This window comes from Nicotiana attenuata, chromosome 12 (assembly GCF_001879085.1).
Source record: "Nicotiana attenuata strain UT chromosome 12, NIATTr2, whole genome shotgun sequence".
In the NCBI taxonomy this organism is placed as follows: domain Eukaryota; kingdom Viridiplantae; phylum Streptophyta; class Magnoliopsida; order Solanales; family Solanaceae; genus Nicotiana; species Nicotiana attenuata.
The window spans coordinates 25,020,594-25,040,258 of NC_032000.1; the positions used below are offsets into that span (position 1 = coordinate 25,020,594).

Sequence of the window (19,665 nt, forward strand, 5' to 3'; positions counted from 1 at the left end):
TCGTCGGTCTGCCATCCGATATGGAGGTCACATTATATATCTTTGACATATTTATGTGCAATATGATTCTGTGCTAGAATTTATTTGGACAAATAATTTTTCTTTACTATGCTCCCACTCTCTGCCATTGAATCAACCTAATTCACAAGTCAACCAATCCATGAAGGAGGCATCTGAAATGAGTTATCAGATCAAGAAAAGGACCAACTAAATCGCAGCATTGATAAACCTAAAAAAGCTATGAACAAAGGTGTGGAAACCAACACTCAATCATTCAACACAAACAAGGTAAGCTTTCGTGACACTCAAACCCAACTGCAAAGGAAACAAGTGAAACAATGATGCCGATGCAAACAAATACAAACTCTACCATATCTCCCATGTCTCAAAACATCAAAATTATATCCCACACTCCACCTCACCTGCCACACTCCACTTCTTCATCATCAGCACTACCTAAAGAATCCCCACCCAATACTTCTCCACTGATCCTACATCACCAAAATCACACCGTAATCCACTGCATGAAACTTACACAAGTCCATCAACCAATAAAAATGGCCTACCCCCTCAATGAGTTCCTTGGTTATCGAGCCCAAACACGTGCCTATTATGTGAACTTCTATTATATCTTATAAAATTATTCACTTTTCATTCTGATGTGAGAGTCACCAAAGATATACTTAAAAAGCTTCCCAGCCTAGAAATTTGTCAACCTTGCTTAACCCGTCCTCGTCGGTCTGCCATCCGATATGGAGGTCACATTATATATCTCTGACATATTTATGTACAATATGATTCTGTGCTAGGATTTATTTGGACAAATGATTTCTCTTTGGTTTCTTGACTAACTCTAATTTTTTAACAAGGCGGAATGGCCTAAATGGCACTTATACTTGTCCCACTTTGTCATGCCGGTCCCCAAACTTAATAATTTTCCAATTGAGCACTTACACTCCTTCAAATCGTGTATAATAAACGCTTATCACACGAGGCCACTAGTGCGTGTAGTACAATCTCCTATATGTAGGACGCCACGTCAAGAAAATTAAACCACGTAAGCTCCAGGTCAATTATTATGCCACATAGAAAAATAAAAGGGGAAATGATTATTATTTCTCCCAAATCCAATTTAACTTTCAATTCTAAGCCTGTCATTACTGACCTCACCATAATTGCCGGCGAACAGGGAGAACACGGTCAAGGCATCGCTGACGCCATTTGTTCTCACATTCTTGAGGTCCCAGTAGAAGAGAAACTACCCTCCTTCATAAACAAGGGTTGTTGGTCCTTTTTTTTTAGATGGAGAAAAATCAATGGCGGAACAGATATTGAAAATGGAGAAAAATCAATGGCGGAACAAAGGGCTGTTGAAAATGGAGGAAAATCAATGGCAGAACAAGGGCTGTTGGTTTTCACCTCCGAATTTCAAAGATTAAAAATGGAGGAAAATCAATGGTGGCTCAGATCTATAATATTGAAGACAAGGAAAGGGATTGGAGACAGAAGAAAAAATTGTCATCACAACCTCATATTTTTGCAGCCTAGATAAAAATTTTATTTGTGTTTCAGACCAATTTTATTTGATAACAACTGATTAGGATGTAATCAAGCTGCGATTGTAAATATTTACTTGGAAGAAGAAGAAGGTACAGAGGGAACAAAAAGGGAGGGGGGTGGGTACGGGGAAGAAGAGAAAGAGACATATCTTTTTTGCTTTTTTTTTTTTTTTACTTATTTTATTTTCATTCCTATTTAATTAATTTTTTCTTCTTATTTTAATTATTTATGGTTAAAAATATTTATATTCACGCTCATTATTCGCGTGAATTGCACTCACTTTGTCCAGCTCAACCATTATGTTGCCACATGTGTTTGGTCATAGGTCAGAGGGGTTTAAATAATAGGCTTTGATCAAGTTAAAGTGTCTGGATGAAAACAAGTGAAGTAGGAGGACCGGCATGACAAAGTGGGACAAGTATAAGTGTCATTTAGGCTATTCTGCCTTTTAACAACCCTCACAGGTTTAAGGGTAGATCTAATACTTAGTGTAATTTATTAGGTTAAAGCGCGTGAACTAGAGAAAATAAACTTAGCTCCCGTTTGCTCATAAATTTTGGTAACTTTTTATTTTTTTTGAAACATTGTTTATTCCTGAAATACGATCAGTTTTTGAAAAATTTCAAGTTCCCAATAACTGGTTTAGGCTAGTTTTGAGTGAATTTTTTCTTCCGCTCACAAAACTTTAATTTTTTTTTATTCCAAATAAAATGGATGTCCAAATACAACTTCAACTTTTAAAAAAATTATTTTTTAACACAACTTCAAAACTCTTTCTTCAAGTTTCAACCAAATCTATATCCAAACGCTAGCTAATTTAGCAAGTGAAGAAGAAGGCTTGGAGCACACTGAATACGCTGAACGGGTTTAGAAGTGAACATCAGAACAAACAACTTAATGAGTAATTGGTAGAAATAGAAGTAAATGTGTTTGAACGTGAACTTACGAGCTTAAATTTTAAAAAAGATTTCTGAAATTACCAAAATATTTGTGTGTGAAAACTAATATTTCACTTAAAATACTAGTCAAACCAACATTTCAATATTTTGTCAATATGTTAGATATTGATTTCAACATTCAAAAGCAATAAGTAAAATTTTCTTTTAGAAGAAAGTAGTTGCGAGAAGTTATTTACAATTATTTGGCTTTGTTAAACCCCATGGATGCCCGCACTTACATATTTGAAACACTCCTTATGTCTTAATTTATGTGAAAAGATTTGACGTAGGTAGATCAAGATATCTAATTTTCATTGTGAATTTGGCCATATATTTTATACTTTATATGTTCTACCTTATATTCTTTTTATTTATTTTCTTTTCAATATTGCACACTTTTATAGGCGTAAGATCGGACTAACCCAAATGTTAGATTCGCTATCTCTAACAAGTATGGGATATATCTTGCTCTTGCCCACACTAGTCTTGGAACCTCTTCTTCGGACTTCCCTACTATTCCTCTTCTCCTTTAGTTTATTTTCTCCCTTTAAAAAATAAAAAGAAAATACCCCACTTCAAATAGCAAATAAAACCACCAGCTCTCTTCTTCCAACCCAATAACATCTTTTATAAAAATAGTAAATTAGTATTTTGATAATTTCTTTGCTAATTCACATAAGTTTGGTTTTCAAGAGTGATATGGATGAAGAAATGTATGGTTTCCATCCAACAAGTGAATACGCGGACAAGGCGTTGATGTCGCCGGAGAATCTAATGATGCAAACTGAGTACAACATGAATTACCACAACTACAACACTTTGACTACTCCTCCTATGATGTTTGGATCCGATGATGTTCAATTATCATCGGAAGCTGCTAATTCTGAAAATAATAATAATATTCATCATCAAATTAGAGGCAGCTGTAGCAGACGCGATGATACTGAAGATGATGAAGATGCTTCAAATATTATCAAGGCTAAAATCGTCTCCCATCCTTTTTATCCTAAGTTGCTCCGCGCTTATATTGATTGCCAAAAGGTTAAAACACTACTCATATATACAAGCTTTTAATCTGTATGGTTTAAATTTCTGAGTGTTCTGAATTAAAAAACTAAATTTTCTTTGAACTGTACATCCTCCACTGACTGTTTAACCTAAATATCTTTTCATCATCACTTCTTAGAGATATGTTTTTTCAAAAGTTCCCGATACTTTATGATTTGCTTTTCTTTACGAAGAGGGTTGTGGCTTTCGAAATCTTTAGCTTCTGCGAATTTGGATATCGATCTTATCTTCTTCTTTTAATTTTCCTTTTTTTCCAGTACGTGTGATAATTATGTAGGCTTTAGGTTCTGATTAGGTTTCAATGGTTCCTTTTTTTTTTTCGCAGGTAGGAGCACCACCGGAGATAGCAACTGTACTAGAAGAGATAAGGCAACAAAATGACTTTCGTAAAGCAAACGCTACTTCCATATGCGTAGGAGCTGATCCTGAACTCGACGAGTTTATGGTTAGTTCTTGTTAATTCTTTCTGTTTGTAGAATTTATAATTGTTACTCCCTGTTATTGACTTTTCTTGCTACTACTTGTTAAGTTCTTGCTGGGAACAGTAATTTTGATCATATTTGCTTATTATATGTGAAACAGGAAACGTACTGTGATATATTGGTGAAGTATAAGTCGGATCTGTCTAGGCCTTTCGATGAAGCAACTACGTTCCTCAGCAAGATTGAACTGCAACTCAGAAATCTTTGCAAAGGTTAGTCCAATACTACGTGCTTTCTTTCTCTTGCAAGTTTTATTTATTTATTTATTTCGACGATGATGATGATGATGGTGTCCGTACCAATTAATTTGCCCGCAACTATTTCTTTTCGTCTCTTTTCCTTGTTTTATATGTTGTGATTTTTTGCAAACTCATCTACCAGACCACTGGACTATAAGCCTCAAAATAACATATTTTCCTTGAGCTATAGTTGTACTTATTTCTTGTGTTAATGCAAATTAAGGAAAAGAACAATTAAAAAGCACTTGGGTGGACGCGATAATAATATAGCATAGAGCTCCAAAAAATGACCAAAAAGGTGTCAGAAATAAAAACAATGATATATATGAGTGAGAGCTTCTTGCCTTATGTGTTCAGGCCCTGACTGAGTATATGATTTTGGAAATTTTGCTTATTTTGTTGTACATGTAATTCCCTGAATACAAAATACTATAGCAAACTTAGGAAAGGGCTAGCCATATTTTTCCTCAGGGTTAGATCTGTTTTAGTGCAACTGGGACCTTTCATCCTAGTTTTACTCATATTGTTTTGTGGTGCTTCACTTGTCTCTCTTGCCTTTTGTTTGGTGTCAGAGAAATTTTCTTCTTTTTTTGCATTTAAACCACTTTAGCTCAGAGATTCTGATTTAGACGTATCACAGACTGAGGTGACATGCTATAGTAGGCTATAACATTATTTCAAGCACAGTGACATATGTCCTCTATATCTACCCTAGCCTTGCTTTCCTAGATTCACTGCTGATTATAGGGAGGACATTTGTAGCTGACCGTAACTACTATATTTTGGGCACTTATGTTACTATGGTACTAGTATGATTGGAGTTCTAACGAAAAATTTTATTTTGTGTCTTACACAACTGACGCTAGTTGTGTGAGACCTTTTTTTGTCTCACAACTGTGTGGTTTCAGAATTTTGTGGACCCAAATGTGTAAGATATGAGTCCATAAATGTGTGAGATAAAAAGAGGCCTCACAAAATTAATGTTAGTTGTGTGAGGCACTCCATAAAATCACTCGAGTTCTAAGGGTTTTTGTCTGTAGCAAATATATCTTACAATTATTTAGTTTCCTGTTAAATCAAGAAAGATTTTGCAACTTATGGAACATATTGCAATTACCATCTGTTTGATCAATGTGCTGATCCATGAAAACAATCATGCAAGTCATGACAATCATGTGTCTATTATGTTGACATTCCTTACTTAACCATTGATTCAATGGTATGTAATCTCACTTTGATTTTTAGTTGCTAAAGTTAAGTTGATTAGAGTATTACATTAAACGAGAAGACACAGGGTAAAATCTTAAATATAGATAGAAAATATAATCAGCTAACTTCCTGTCAAGTAGAATGAAAATAGGATTTATAATTCTTGTACTGGACTAGTTTTGTTGCGGGAGCTGGCTCACGCATATGATAGGGCATAGAATTTGGCAATAACTCAATTTTCAGTTTTCAGTTTTCTCTCGGATTTTTTCTCATTGCAAGATATTCCATCTTGATCAAGTTAGGTTTTGTAGCACTATTTACATTCATCTTCATGATTACAGTTTTAATGTATGCTGTTCGGACTTTTCAAAAAAGCTACTACACTCGTGTCGCACACTCTAAAAGTATATTAATTTTGGAGGATCCCACACGTACCTAATAATATTTTGAAAAGTCTGAGCAACATATTTTTTAATTAACTTGGAGTTGAAGTACAATGATGTTGGTTGGCCTTTACTTTCTCTTATGCAACAAAGACCATGTTGAGTACAGTCTACAATGTTGCATGTATTCTCCTAATGTGCATTGCATGTGGAACTGCAATTAATTGGTCTTTTGCAAAAGGATGTCCAATATTTGCTCTAACCCTTTTCTTTTCTCCACGAGTTGGTGTAGCTCCTCTCTTGTTTTCCTAATATTCTATGAAAGATCCGATTTTAAATTCTACGTATTACTTTTTATTTTTGAAATAAATTGATGTTCCGGCCTTCAAAGCCTTAAGTGTTTTTTTCTTATTTTCTTTGTCAGTTTCAAGTTCCGATATTATAGCATGTGTTTTTGGCAGAATCATTGGGAAGTGTTTGATTTTTCATTGGTGTGCAGTTTAAAGTGATCTTCTTTAGCAAGAAAACTCTTTTATGAATTCAGCCTAATGATTTATCACCCTTTGTTCTTATCGTAAGAGATTAAATCAAGAATCTTAACTAACGTGTCACGTGATCACATTGATCTTTTGTTCAATTCTTTCTCTTTGATCTAACTCTCATGACCTTCTGTCCTAGCCTGGCAGCCTTAACTATACATGCGAAGTACAATTGGAACTTGTTTTTTAATGTTGTTTTACAAGTCTTTAACTTTGTTCTGGACTTAAGACTTAGAGTAATGTATTAAACTAATTAAATAGGATAAAGTTGTGTTATCTTATGCTTCTCCACCCATTAGAAGCTGTCATTGTCTACTTCCACAAAAGGTTTGAGTTGAGGCAAATGGCATTTGATCTGTAGAGGGCAGCAGCCTTACACTAAAGAATGGCAAAAAATGGCAATTTTAAGGTGGAAAAAAGAAGTTGTCAATCAATGTGTGAAATAAATAAATAAATTCTGTGTTTGACAACTATAATTGTTTTTTGTTCAAGTACAACCTAACTTTTCCGTGATGCTTGGTTATCTATACAAGTATACGTAGTATAATTTATTAATCTGGACTCGTGTGCCTTTGTTTTTAACTTGCCAGTTCAGCTGTTTGTTTAATTTCCAATCAAGATTACTTTAAGTGGAAGTGCTGTATGACTGCATATATATGTTCGTTCACGTGCTTAGATTGCACTAAACATGTTTAACTGATAACTGCTGGATGCTGTTTTCCATATGGCTGCTGCTTTTCTTTGTGGTCTGTTTTGCCATCTTTGTGGCTTTACTTCTTGTTCAAGTTGATGCATGCTGTATGATTTTTGAGAATTTAATGTTTAGCTACCTGTATTATGGTCTTGATGCTTGAGATGTAAGCTTAATACATTAAGGATATACTCCTCTTATTTGACATATATATATAATAAAGGTCGTATAAGTTTCTAGTGTCATTGATATGGCGGATAAACTAGTCAACTTATTATGAATCTCACATAGACAATAAGGGCCCGTTTGGTCATAAAAAAATTTTACTTTTTTCGGAATCGGTGCTTGTCCATGAAAATTTTAATTTGTACCTGAAGTTGAATTTCATAATTTTTCAGAAATTTGAAAAAGTCCAAGAAGTTATTTTTCAAAATTTTCACTTCAAATCACTCACAAAATTTCATAAACAGCTCCAAATTGTATTTCAAATACAACTCTAGTTTTGAAATACCATTTTCACTTAATTTTTTTTTTTAATTTTTTTCGGAATTTTACAATTCTTATGTCCAAACGTCCACTAAGGATTCATATATCCAAATTTAATTTGCTTGTGATTGTGGCGTAATAGTTGTTATAGTGACGTTCTATTTGTCTTGAAATCGTTCTTGGTTCTTAGAATTATATGGAATATTACTAGAATGTTATGTTGCGCGGACTCTTCAAAATGTAACCCCATCCGTAGCAATTTAGTTCTGTTTTAGGGCAAAGTTTCCTCTCTAATGAGTTTATTCTTTAAGCTACACGAGATGGAACGTATATAATCACTCCGTAGAATTCCTCTTCATCTTTGTCATGTTCTCCCTTTTGTTCTCACCTAAACCATCTCCCTTACACTGTTGTGTATTCGGTTCTTCAAAGGGAACTTGTAAACTTTTCCTACGTGTACTTATAAGTCCAATTAGAAGTTCAGCATTCATTTTTTCTATGATCCCATAAGTAATATTCATGATGAGAAATGAATTATGCATCAACTCTAAGTTTGCATTACATTGGGTGAAATCCATTTCATCATGATCGATCCAACATCATAGCATTACTATAACCGTTGTGACATACAAAGTTTGTTGATTTATTAACTAGTCTGCTTTTATATTTTCAACAAAAACAATAAATGGAATACATTTTTCCTTTATGTATATGTCTATATTTTCAAAGCATATTTCTAACTTTCTTATGGTTTTGGAATTGGTTTCTGAATCCTTTCAAGAAAAAGAAAAAATCATATCGTGATTGTAAGATGAATGTCACGCTTATGCACTAAATTCAAATTTTAAAATAGACATAATATATATATGAGTCGTTAAATTCATTTCATTTGCTTAAATTTTAGTTGATAAATCTATTCGGTATTTGTGTTGTGGATGAAAGTAAGTATTAAGTGTCGTAGTCGATGTGGCTCCACGTCATTTTTTTTTGTTTTTTTTTCCACCGAATGTCCGCTACCAGGTCCGACTATATCCGGATTCGCACCGTGTAATGTCCCATTCGGGGGGAAGCGCTTCCTACCAAGAATTTTTTCATACTCGAGACTCGAACTCGAGACATTTGGTTAAGGGTAGAGCAGCCTTATCCGCTTCACCACATCCTTGGTGGTTGCTGCACATCATTGACGCCTACCTTGTAAGGGGAAAAATGAATAAATGTCGCCCATAGCAAAGTTGAAATATTAACGAAAAACAGAAATAGAAGAGTAAGGTGGGGGTTGGGAAGTGATATAAAAAGGGGTAGGACCAATGAAGAAAAACTTTAATGGAGAGAAAGCCCGTGTAGAGCGGGTGGTCTAAATACTTATCACATGGACTCCCGTGCTTTCCGCTGCCAATCCTAACTCTTTTCTTTTCTTCTTTCTTTATCCAAGTAAGTACTACTATCAAACACTTGCACACGAACACAATTTTATGTCACTATTTACTCTCTTTCTCTCTCTCTACAACACCTTTTTTTTCACTAGGGGTAACGTACCTTCTACCTTTACCAAATAACTTTGTATCTCTATTTAGATTTGAACTTTTAATCTCTAGCGAATATTCATTTCATTAATCACTATACTATATCCACTTAGTAGTAGTAATTGTTTTCTTATATTGAAAAACCCACTGAGACTGAAAGCAGCAGGCTGCAGCTGCTGCTGCCATTTGCAACTGCAGCATAGTGGATGTCAAATCTTGGTGGGTCAGTGTCGAGTCATGGGCTTTTGTGCTCCCCAATGTCTCTTTGCTGATATACTCCCATATCTTTCTATTATATTTGTGGGTCTCACAACTAACACTTCTTTCTTTTCTTTTTTATCGGTTTATGCTCTTTCTATTACTAATTCTATTAAATTTTTAATATATTGGTCTAAGTGCACCGTCACTTTTAAGCCCGTTATTTAAAATATATTTCCAATTTATAATTTATTTAAAGATTAGCCAATTCATCCAAATTTCAGGACTAAGTATCCTGAATTTGGAAATTCAAGACTTAGTGTTCTGAATTTTTGAGCTGCAAATTTGAAAATCACGACAAGTGTGTCATGAATTTTGAACTACTAATTTGAAATTCAAGACATAAAATTTGAGCTTGTGGACACAATTTTTGAACTTTATGACAAGGTTTAAATACATTGTAAACTGTGGATATATTTTAAATAACATGCTTAAAAGTCGTTACCTGGTGTCATTTCGCTATTTGCTTACCCGTAAAAACATTGACACTTTTTATGTAATAAAATATATTTAATTCTAATATTCCCTTCGTTTCAAATTAGATGAGATACTTTTTTTTTAGTTTGTTCCAAAATAAATGATACATTTCTAAATTTGAAAATAATTCAACTTTAAACTCTTCATTTTACCCATTTTACCTTTAATGAGAAGCTTTTATAATTATACAAATATTATGGCCCCACAAAGCTTTTATCCCTTAAGTTTTTAAGACCACAAATTTTAAAAATCTTCTTTATCTTTTGCTTAAATTCCATGCGGAGTCAAACTACCTCATATAAATTGAAACAGATGGAGTATTTTTTTTAAAATTTCTATTGATGTGCTCTTTTAAGAATAAAACGTGTTTAAGATCATAATAGTTTTCATAATATTTTTGATGTGATGTATATATATTTAACTTATTTGTAAAGATAGAAAAGTAGGAGTAATGTAAATGCATGGTCTAAGCACGATCTCAAGTTGACCCTTTGCCTAAAGTTTCATTGGGTTGTTTAGTAATTTCCGTCTGCACTTTTTATTTTAACTTTAAAATTTAAAATATCAACTGCATTATTTGTAATTACTCTTTGTTAGTTCTTTGTACCCCAAAATAAGAAATACATATGTTTAACAAAAAAAAGAACTTTTTCACACTTTGGCTTCCAAAAAATAAATAAATATCTAAATATCACCCTATTAACTGCTATTTTGATTAACAAATCTGTATTGTACAATTTAAAGTAGAATCTAGAGTAGTAAATTCTATGTGGGATGTGGAAGAGTTCACGGGTACCATCCATATTTACACATAAAAATGATTTACGTACATTTATTTGTTGCTGTTGGTGTCACTCCCATTAGACCCCTTTCTTTCAGTACTGACTTTGAAACGACTCAACATGTCAAAGCCTGAAACAAAACCATCTTACCACCTCTAGTTCCTAAATTAAGTGGTTATTTATTTTAAGGAGTCAAGTTATATACTGATAATGTAATTGTTTCTTTTACATTATTAGTGTATTCTCTTACATGTGATAGCAAGTTAATTAGTACCGTTATTTTATGAGATTATCAATTCATGCTATCAAGAGATGTCATTTTAATTACTTAATAATTGATTTGATTGCGTGAATGTTTTTTGCACTTCTATTGCATAGAAGATAAAATCTAATTTTAGTGTTCTACACTTTTTTTTTTTCATCGTTCGTAAAATATCTAATCAAAGTCCTTTTTTCTCTAATCAGTTATATTAAATACGTAATCATATCACTTCATGTAGAAGCTTAATTTGTAAAAGATAGCAAACTTTATTAATTTAACTATATTTTTAACATGTATTTTCACGTGTATTAAATTACTGAAAGCATGTAAAAATTCTTTATGTAACACGTGAGGACTAAATTCATTTTCATAAGTCAAACATATGATTGTTTTCTTTTTTATGATTGTGATGCGTAGAGTTAAACTTAGGTTTCATGCAACTCTAATACGATATTGAAAGCTTAAGTTCTTGTAAAGAGTAAGGTGCGATTTCTCCTAGCCTCATTCTTATAGAAACAATAAATTTCAATTCTGATATATATTGGAGATTGAATGTACTTTTATACTGGGTAAAAACAAATCTTAAATAATATGTAATAGGATTGGAGTCGATCGTGATATACTCGCAAGTACTTTATCTTTCATAATATAAGCAAACTAAGATGATAATTAAATTGCAAACTAAGATCATAATCTTTTCAAATGAAATTTTTTGTGAAGCAGCCAGACTTGAACTAGAATATGTGTTCAAGTATGATTGTGAATATCATTCCTTTTTCCCACCTTCACTTCCAATTATTTCTGAATTAAGGAAAATGAATGAGAATAAATATAAATGTCATATAGCTCGTCTAGAAGGATTAATTGTAACCTTCAATATGACATTGAGTAATGAAAAATATGTCAAGGATTATTATCTGTTTATTTGTGCCTTTTTTGTTGGACAATTTGGGAAAGAGGAGTATACTTAATCGATCATGAGAATTTGATCGATTAAGTGGAGGAAAGTTTCTTTATTTGCTTCTCTCAAGTTCACTTGTATAAAATAGCTATAGTATGTAGGTCATAGGTGTTATTAATACGTAGTATCCTAACACGTCCCTCGTTTAGTAGACATATCATAATTTAATTCTAAACTATACAAACTCCTTACATAATCTCCTAAATACACGAACTAATAAAATCCACGTAGAGGAATGTAGGACATAAAAGAGTATCATAATTTAAATACTCTTCATCTCATAGGACATAAAAGAGTGGAGTAGTGCTTCATTTAGTGCAAGATGTTACAAAAACAAGTTTGAGAACTTTTTGGAACGCATTCTCTATTCTGCTAACAAAGTCCATGTTGATCTAGAATGGAGTTAATTGTGCATTTGATATTTAATTTGCAGATGATGGTGGTGTATCATCAGATGAAGAGTTGAGTTGTGGGGAGGTAGAAGGACAAGATGCATCACATAGAAGTGAGGATAATGAACTAAAGGACAGACTCCTACGTAAGTTTGGGAGTCACCTAAGTAGTCTAAAATTGGAGTTCTCAAAGAAAAAGAAGAAAGGAAAGCTACCAAAAGAGGCAAGGCAAATCTTACTTGCATGGTGGAATGACCACTATAGATGGCCTTACCCTACGGTTTGTACTTCTTATTTTATCCTCTTTTACTACATTAATACCCTTTTTGTTCTTGTTGTTCGGTATCTTTAAAAATGTAGCTGGATGCGTGTTGTATCCTCTAAATATAGCGTATTTTTGGAGGTTTCGACGTTGGTGCGCCAACAATTTAGAGAGTTCGAGCAACATAGCATCAAATTGTTTTTCTCGTAGTTCTATGAGTTTAACGTTTATACACTGATAATTTGAAAAATAACTACACAATTAGTTTATAATGAAAAAACTCTTTAATTTGTCGAACTTAAATCCTAGTTCTGTTGGTAATTGATAACATGCCCTTGATAAGCATGCAAAACTAATCTTTTCAACTGAAAAAACTATATCATGTTATTAGTGCATATTTTCACTATTGCTTCGTGGCATAGACTTTTTCTTGAACATGTCAACGTAATAAGTCTAAGGAGTTTAGAAAATAGACGAGTACAGACAGTAGTTTGGCTAGTCTCTCGTTGACAAATTTAAAAATCATTGGTCTAATTTCACTCACTTTTTTGAAGTTTCGTTTTGTTTGTTTCTTATAAAACCCTTATATTATTCTTGCTAATTAAGCCCTCAAGAGGAAGGGTGGGGCCAATTTATTTTTCTCCAATATATATATATATATAATTATGTGGCTGATGTTATATATAGGAAGCAGATAAAAATTCACTAGCAGAATCAACGGGACTAGATCCGAAGCAGATCAACAATTGGTTTATAAACCAAAGGAAGAGACATTGGAAACCGTCAGAGAATATGCAGTTAGCTGTTATGGATAATCTTAGTGGCCAATTCTTCTCAGATGATTGAGTCGAAATTGTATCCCCGATTTCGCTCTATATATATATATATATTTGGATAATTACTAGGAAAAAAAAAAGATACTTTGCTAATACTGATTAATCCATGTCTCTATAGAAATAATGGTAGAGATTAATGTTGAATTCAGCTTCATGTAAATATTCAAGCTAACTGCGCAAATGCTTACCCAATATCAGAAAATGTCTACTCTTTTTTTTTTTTTTTTGGATTACATGAGTCTTGCTCGTATTAGAATGAGAATGAGAACGGAGGCTAAAATGGTCGTAAGAGATGCTTTGCATTTTAAAGCTTGGATCATCTTTGGATTGGCTATGTGGATATGAGTTCTGTCAATACATTACTTAAATTAAAATTCCTTCTTTTTAGAGATATTGGAATTCACCAAAACTCTCTTTACAAGAGTACTCTTGCTAGCTAGGGACATGTAATTTCTAGTGAAATAGGCCAATTTGTCTGAAATAAACTATGAGTGTTCACTTTATTCCTACTAGCATACAAAAGCTCCCAACTTCTAAGTCCTAAATATATGTATTAGTGTGTATATATACATATGAACCTCACATCGGTGGGATAGGACCGTTCAGCCTTGCAACTAATCGCTTTTAATTTTCTGCCTTCTATTTAACAAACTCCGATCCTGCGTAAATGCATAAATATTGCGTAATTCTTTGTGCACTGTTTGTCTTTTACTTATTTATTTAACAAACTCATCTTCTCAATAACCACCCCCAAATAGAGTAGACTCATGGTGTGTGTGTGTATATATTTTGATGGAATGAATGAACTCTCAACGGTGAGGCCAAAGACCTTCGCACAAAAATAAGCTGAGGTATATCATACCTAAGTCTAATACTAGGCTGACATCTGTCAAGATGGTAATAACCTTAGGCAATGTTAAATACTACAATTAACTTGGGATAGGATATGTATGTCCTCCATCTTCTCATCTTCAGCATATCCGCAATGATCAAGGAGTCGATCGAGTTCAAGTATGTATTCTTGAAAACCATTCTGCAAACACCATTGAATTCCAAATTTCGCAGCTAGTGCCTCTGCTTGGTTGTTGGTAGCCCACGAAATTGGCATGGAGAAAGCCATGATCATCGTTCTCTGCTCAGTTCTAATAATGCCTCTAATCCCAGCCTTTCCTCTGGCAAAACTTTCATCAATGTTGATTTTAACTATGCCATTGGGAGGCCTAATCCACTTAACTACTTTCCATATGGGAATTGGTCTAAACCTCTCAACTATATCACAGAGCTCACCTCAAGTATTTCCCAATGAGTAATTTGGAAAAGCCAAACTTGTAGCTAGTTTAACTGTCCACCATATTTGATGCTCCATTCTTTTGTGCCACATCTTTTTCTGTCCACCATATTTACACGAACACCTTGCCTCTATAAATCCCAAAAAATTACAACAGGAATTATTTGCATGACTATTTTATGTACCGCATTTTAGACTTAGTTCTCCACCATTTTCTTAGTTGTCATTTACAGATTCATCTCTGTACGGGATACCCAAAGCACATCTAAAGAATTTCCATAAATATACTACAGCTTCACTATCCATAAAAACATGATGGATAGTTCCTCTCTTTTTGCCATTGCAACAGAAACACATAGACACGGTATTTATTCCAAACCTTCCAATTGTGTCATCGAATGGTAACTTCTTTTAGACTAGTCTCCACACCAAGAATGATATTTTAAAGGGTAGTTTAGAATGCCAAACCTTGCTTCTGATGCTGTCTCTTTGCCTGTGTTGAGTTAGTTGATAGATAGCAGAACTAGTGGAGATTGTCCATCCACTCATGGTTCCCATATAGCATAATGCTCCTGATAATTCATCCCAATAGGTATGTTGGCAACCAGCTGAGCAATATCCATGAGGAGTATATCTACTAGTTTTTCGTAGTTCCATGTACCTTCTATGATATAGTCTTGAACAATATCCTTAGCAGCTCTAGACCGATTAGGAATTAGGAGAGCTCCCTTAGTTGTCCAATTTTCCCACCAAAAATTAGTTCCACCTCTCTGCACATTCCATATGATATGTCTTTCCACCTTGTCTCTGACTTGCATCAGTTTTCCTCATGCGTGCAATTGTTTAGCCACTTTAGCCTTAGTTATTGGGTGACTTCTGCTACAATATTTAGACTTAATGAATGAGGACCATAATGAGTGTTGTGTCGTAAAGCTCCACCATCTCTTGTATGCAAATGAGTCTTTTCAGTCCAATGCCCCCTTCTTCCTTTGACCAACATAAGTTATCCCAAGAGCTCTAATGATATTTATCTTTTTCTTCTCCAACTCCCCAGAAAAATCGTACCAAGTGCTTCTCTATCAACTTGAAAGTCTCTTTAGGAGGGTGCATTGCCGCAAGGGTATATGTAGGGACATCTTGAAGAACATGTTCGATCAGAGTGATTTTGCCACCATAAGACAGAAACTTCCCCTGCCATCCATGTATTTTCTTTATGATTTTATTCACCAAATCATCAAATAGTGGCAGTTTCTTCCTTCCTACATATAGAGGGCACCCCAGGTAGGTGAATGGAAACTGCTTATTCTTGAAGCGTCAATCATTCTATTTATCCTTGAAGTTGAGGACTTTGGTGAAGTACAGAAGAAACTCTTATCTTCATTGACCTTCTGGCCTGAGATTTTCTCATAAAGTCTTCATCTGCCTCATGACAAGTTCAAGGATTTACGTTTTCCTCCACTGAAGATGACTATGTCATCTACATAGGCGAGGTGATTTATTTTGGGACCTCTGATGTTCATAGAGAAAGAAACAAATTTAGGGTTATCATACATTATATTCAGCAATCGCGACAGGACTTCTGCTCCCAATATAAACAGGGAGGTGAAAGGGGATCTCCTTGCTTCAATCCTTGAGAAGAAGTGAAGAAGCCCTTTCTTGCACCATTAACTATGATTGAGTACCACACGTCTGAAACCAGCCTCCTTATATCAGTCAGCCACTATTCAGAAAAGCCAAAGTTCCTGGACACTGAGATTAGAAAGTCACAAGAAAGCCTATCACATGCTTTGGCCATATCCAGTTTGATCACTGGATTACCACATGTGTTTGGCTGAGAAATACCATGCACTATCTCTTGAGCTAACAACATATTAGCTGTAATAAGTCTGCCATTCACAAATCCACTCAGATTTTTTGAAATCAATCTCGGCAACAATGGATGAGGTCTCCTAGCCAATACTTTCAAAATTATCTTAGCAGAGAAGTTGCTGAGACTAATTGGCCTCAGTTCTGCAAAGTTGGAAGGAGACTGTACTTTGGGAATCAATACCAGGCATGTATGAGTGTAGAACTTAGTCAGCATTTTCCCTTTGAAGAAGCTCTGAACAAATTTAACCACATCTTCTTTGATAATTCCCCAACACTTCTGGTAAAAGGTCCTATTAAATCCAGCTGGTCCTGCGGAACTTGTAGCACTCGTATCAAAAATATTATCTTGATTTCACTTTCCTCAGGAACTTGTGATAGTTGTAGATTGTCTTCCTCAGTGATAAATTGCCTGATGCAAATCAAAACATTCTCGTCTACATTGACAGGAGGAAGGTTGAATATCTTCTGAAAATGCCTCACTGCAGCTTTGGCAATTCTCTCTTCCCCTTGGATCTAATTACCTATATGGTTCTTTATTTTATGAAGATATAGCCTTCTCCTTTTGTCTTTAATGACATTGCTGAAGTACCTACTGTTACAGTCACCTTTCTTAAACCATCTGACTTGGGTTTTCTGTTTTAGAAGAGATTCTTGTATAGCCATCCATCTGACATACTCTGCTCGTGCTTTGTTTAAATCTTCTCTAGATTGTACAGTGTTAAATATTAAATCTAGAACTTCCAGAGATTGTATTGCCTCTTTCTATTCCTCCCTCTTCAGGTATACATTGCCAATTACATTCTCTGACCAGTAACTTAGTCTTCTTCCCAGAATTTTGAGTTTCTGTTGTATTATCCACATAGTATTTACAAGAATTTGAGCCCATACTTTCCTAACCAGATCGTAGAAATCTGGTTGTTCAACCCAAAAGTCCAGGAATTTAAAGTACTTTACAAATTTCTTTTGATCTATTTGACACTTCATAAGCAAGAGCCTATGATCAGAACCAGATCTGCTGATGTGCCTGACAACGGTGCTTTGAAATTTCTGCATCCAATCATCATTAAACATTCTATCTAATCTCTTCCATATTCTCCTCCTAGGACTCCAATTATTACACCAGGTAAAGGTAGAACCCACATACCCTGCATCTGTAACACCACAACTATCCATGCAAGCTGCAAAATTAAAGCTCTTGCTAACTCTATGTGGTCTACCCCCCTCTTCTCACAAGGATCCAAAATAACATTGAAATCCCCTCATATTCACCAAGATCCATTAATCTGAGATTCAAATTGTACCGGACTATCCCATAAATCCATTCTTTCTTCTGCTGTGCACTTAGCATAGACTATTGTAATGTACATTTCATTTCCTCCGTAAGCATCCTTCAAGTTAATAGTGATTTTTTGATCATCTTCCCAAACCATATTGGCATTGAAGTTTCTAGACCAGAAACGCCAAATTTGTCCTATATCATTGGACAAACAATGATCAAACCCCAAGAATCTTCTATAACCTTCAACTTTGTCTTTCCTAACAAAAAGTTCAAAGATGGCAACAAACTATAAATTATTTATATTTGTACAAGTTGTTTCAACCTGTGATTGGCTTTTTTGGAGCTTATCCCTCTTATATTCCAAAAGATGGAATTACTCACAAAAGAGTTTGGAAAGGTTGGTTTGTATCCTTCCTGTTGATACCCAATTTTTCCCTGTATAATTTTATATACAAAATACCTTTCAAATAGCATAGGAATGCATATATAAGTATGTCCAAGAATTTTCCTATTTTTTCTTTAATTTTTTAAAGATTTTTAAACCGATTTTATTGCCCTATTTCACCAGTAAAAAACCAATAATTATTCCCCAAATTATCATTTTTGATTCACTTATTGTATTCTCATATTTATACCAAAATATAGCTAAGGTATGTTTTGCACATTTTTTTACAAATTTATTTAGTATTTTTAAAGCTAAATTGCATATAATTGCAATATTAGCCTATTTTAAGAATTAATTGTGTTTATAATTACAAAATTGATTCCAGTACTTTTTATTTAATATTTACATATTATTAGTAAATTTAGTGCTTTTAATTTTGTTTCCAGAAATTATTTTACTATTTTTTATAAATAAAAAGGGAAAAGTGGCTATTTAAACACTAGCCCTACTTATTTCAATTTTAGCCTAAATCAGCCTCCCAATTAAACCCAATTTCAATCCCAAATTGCCCGCCCCAATTCTTAAATTACCCGCCCCTGACCCAATTAAATACAACCCGCCCGGCTCCCCGTTTAATCCAGGTCGTTGATCAAAATGATCAACGGTCACGCTTCATTCTTTTCTTTTTTAATTTACCAACCCCCCTTAACCCTAATTATTTTCACCAGCCCGCCGCCTCTGAAACCCTCCACTCTCTCAAACTCTCTCGAATATTCTCAAACCCTAGCCGCCTCTTACCATCTCCGCCCTGAAATCCACCGGAATCTATGGCCTCCAAGGCTACGAGAGTCCTACACCGGCCTCCTATGGCTCATACGTGCATGATCTCTGAAGATTCAAGGCCTGACCTTGAAGGTTCATACCCAGACCTCTGTCGATTCGGAGTTTCACGGTCATCTTCGGCGTTGCTCCGGCGCACCATGGTTGCTCGAGCCTGACTTTGACCTCTCCGACTTAGATCGGTGACCTTTCAAAGCCTTTCTCGTCTCTAGGGTTCTTCTGAAACCCTAACCCTTCGAGGTTTTCTCCGATTTCTTTAGATTCGTTGTGTATCTACGCTTTCCCTGAGCTTTCAAACGATTTCCCTACCTTTTCTTTCAAAAATTACTTTCAAAACCTTTCTTTTCCGATCTAGGGTTTTCTGAAAATGTTCAAGTGTTTTCTGACTTTCTTTTCTTTCGTGTGTATTTGCCTCTGTGTTGTTCTTGTATTCTCTTTTACCATGTTTCTTATATGCTTCTCTTACTGTGTTTTCCTATATTATGGTCTCGTATGCTTTTCTACTGTGCTCCTATGTTTCTCTTCTATCACGTTCTTGTATGTTCTTCTACTGTGTTCTCGTATGCTTTTCTACTATGTTCTGGTATTTTCTTCTACCATGTTCTGGTATGTTTCGCCTACTATAGTTTTTACTGTGTTCTTAATGTTTTACTATT

General features: G+C 34.4%; 2 protein-coding genes across 2 annotated transcripts; one reads left to right on the forward strand and one right to left on the reverse strand.

Moving 5' to 3' along the window:
- Positions 2,969-13,550, forward strand: LOC109236194 (homeobox protein knotted-1-like 6). The gene is made up of 5 exons (XM_019402398.1): positions 2,969-3,539; positions 3,892-4,011; positions 4,149-4,260; positions 12,292-12,530; positions 13,200-13,550. Exons 1-5 carry the CDS (start codon positions 3,198-3,200, stop codon positions 13,356-13,358), a joined length of 972 nt encoding a protein of 323 aa, XP_019257943.1. The 5' UTR covers positions 2,969-3,197; the 3' UTR covers positions 13,359-13,550.
- Positions 14,265-19,151, reverse strand: LOC109235969. The gene is made up of 8 exons (XM_019402210.1): positions 19,093-19,151; positions 17,775-18,041; positions 17,403-17,670; positions 16,862-17,018; positions 16,455-16,814; positions 15,702-15,895; positions 15,298-15,406; positions 14,265-14,617 (listed from the first exon to the last, which is right to left on the reverse strand). Exons 1-8 carry the CDS (start codon positions 19,149-19,151, stop codon positions 14,265-14,267), a joined length of 1,767 nt encoding a protein of 588 aa, XP_019257755.1.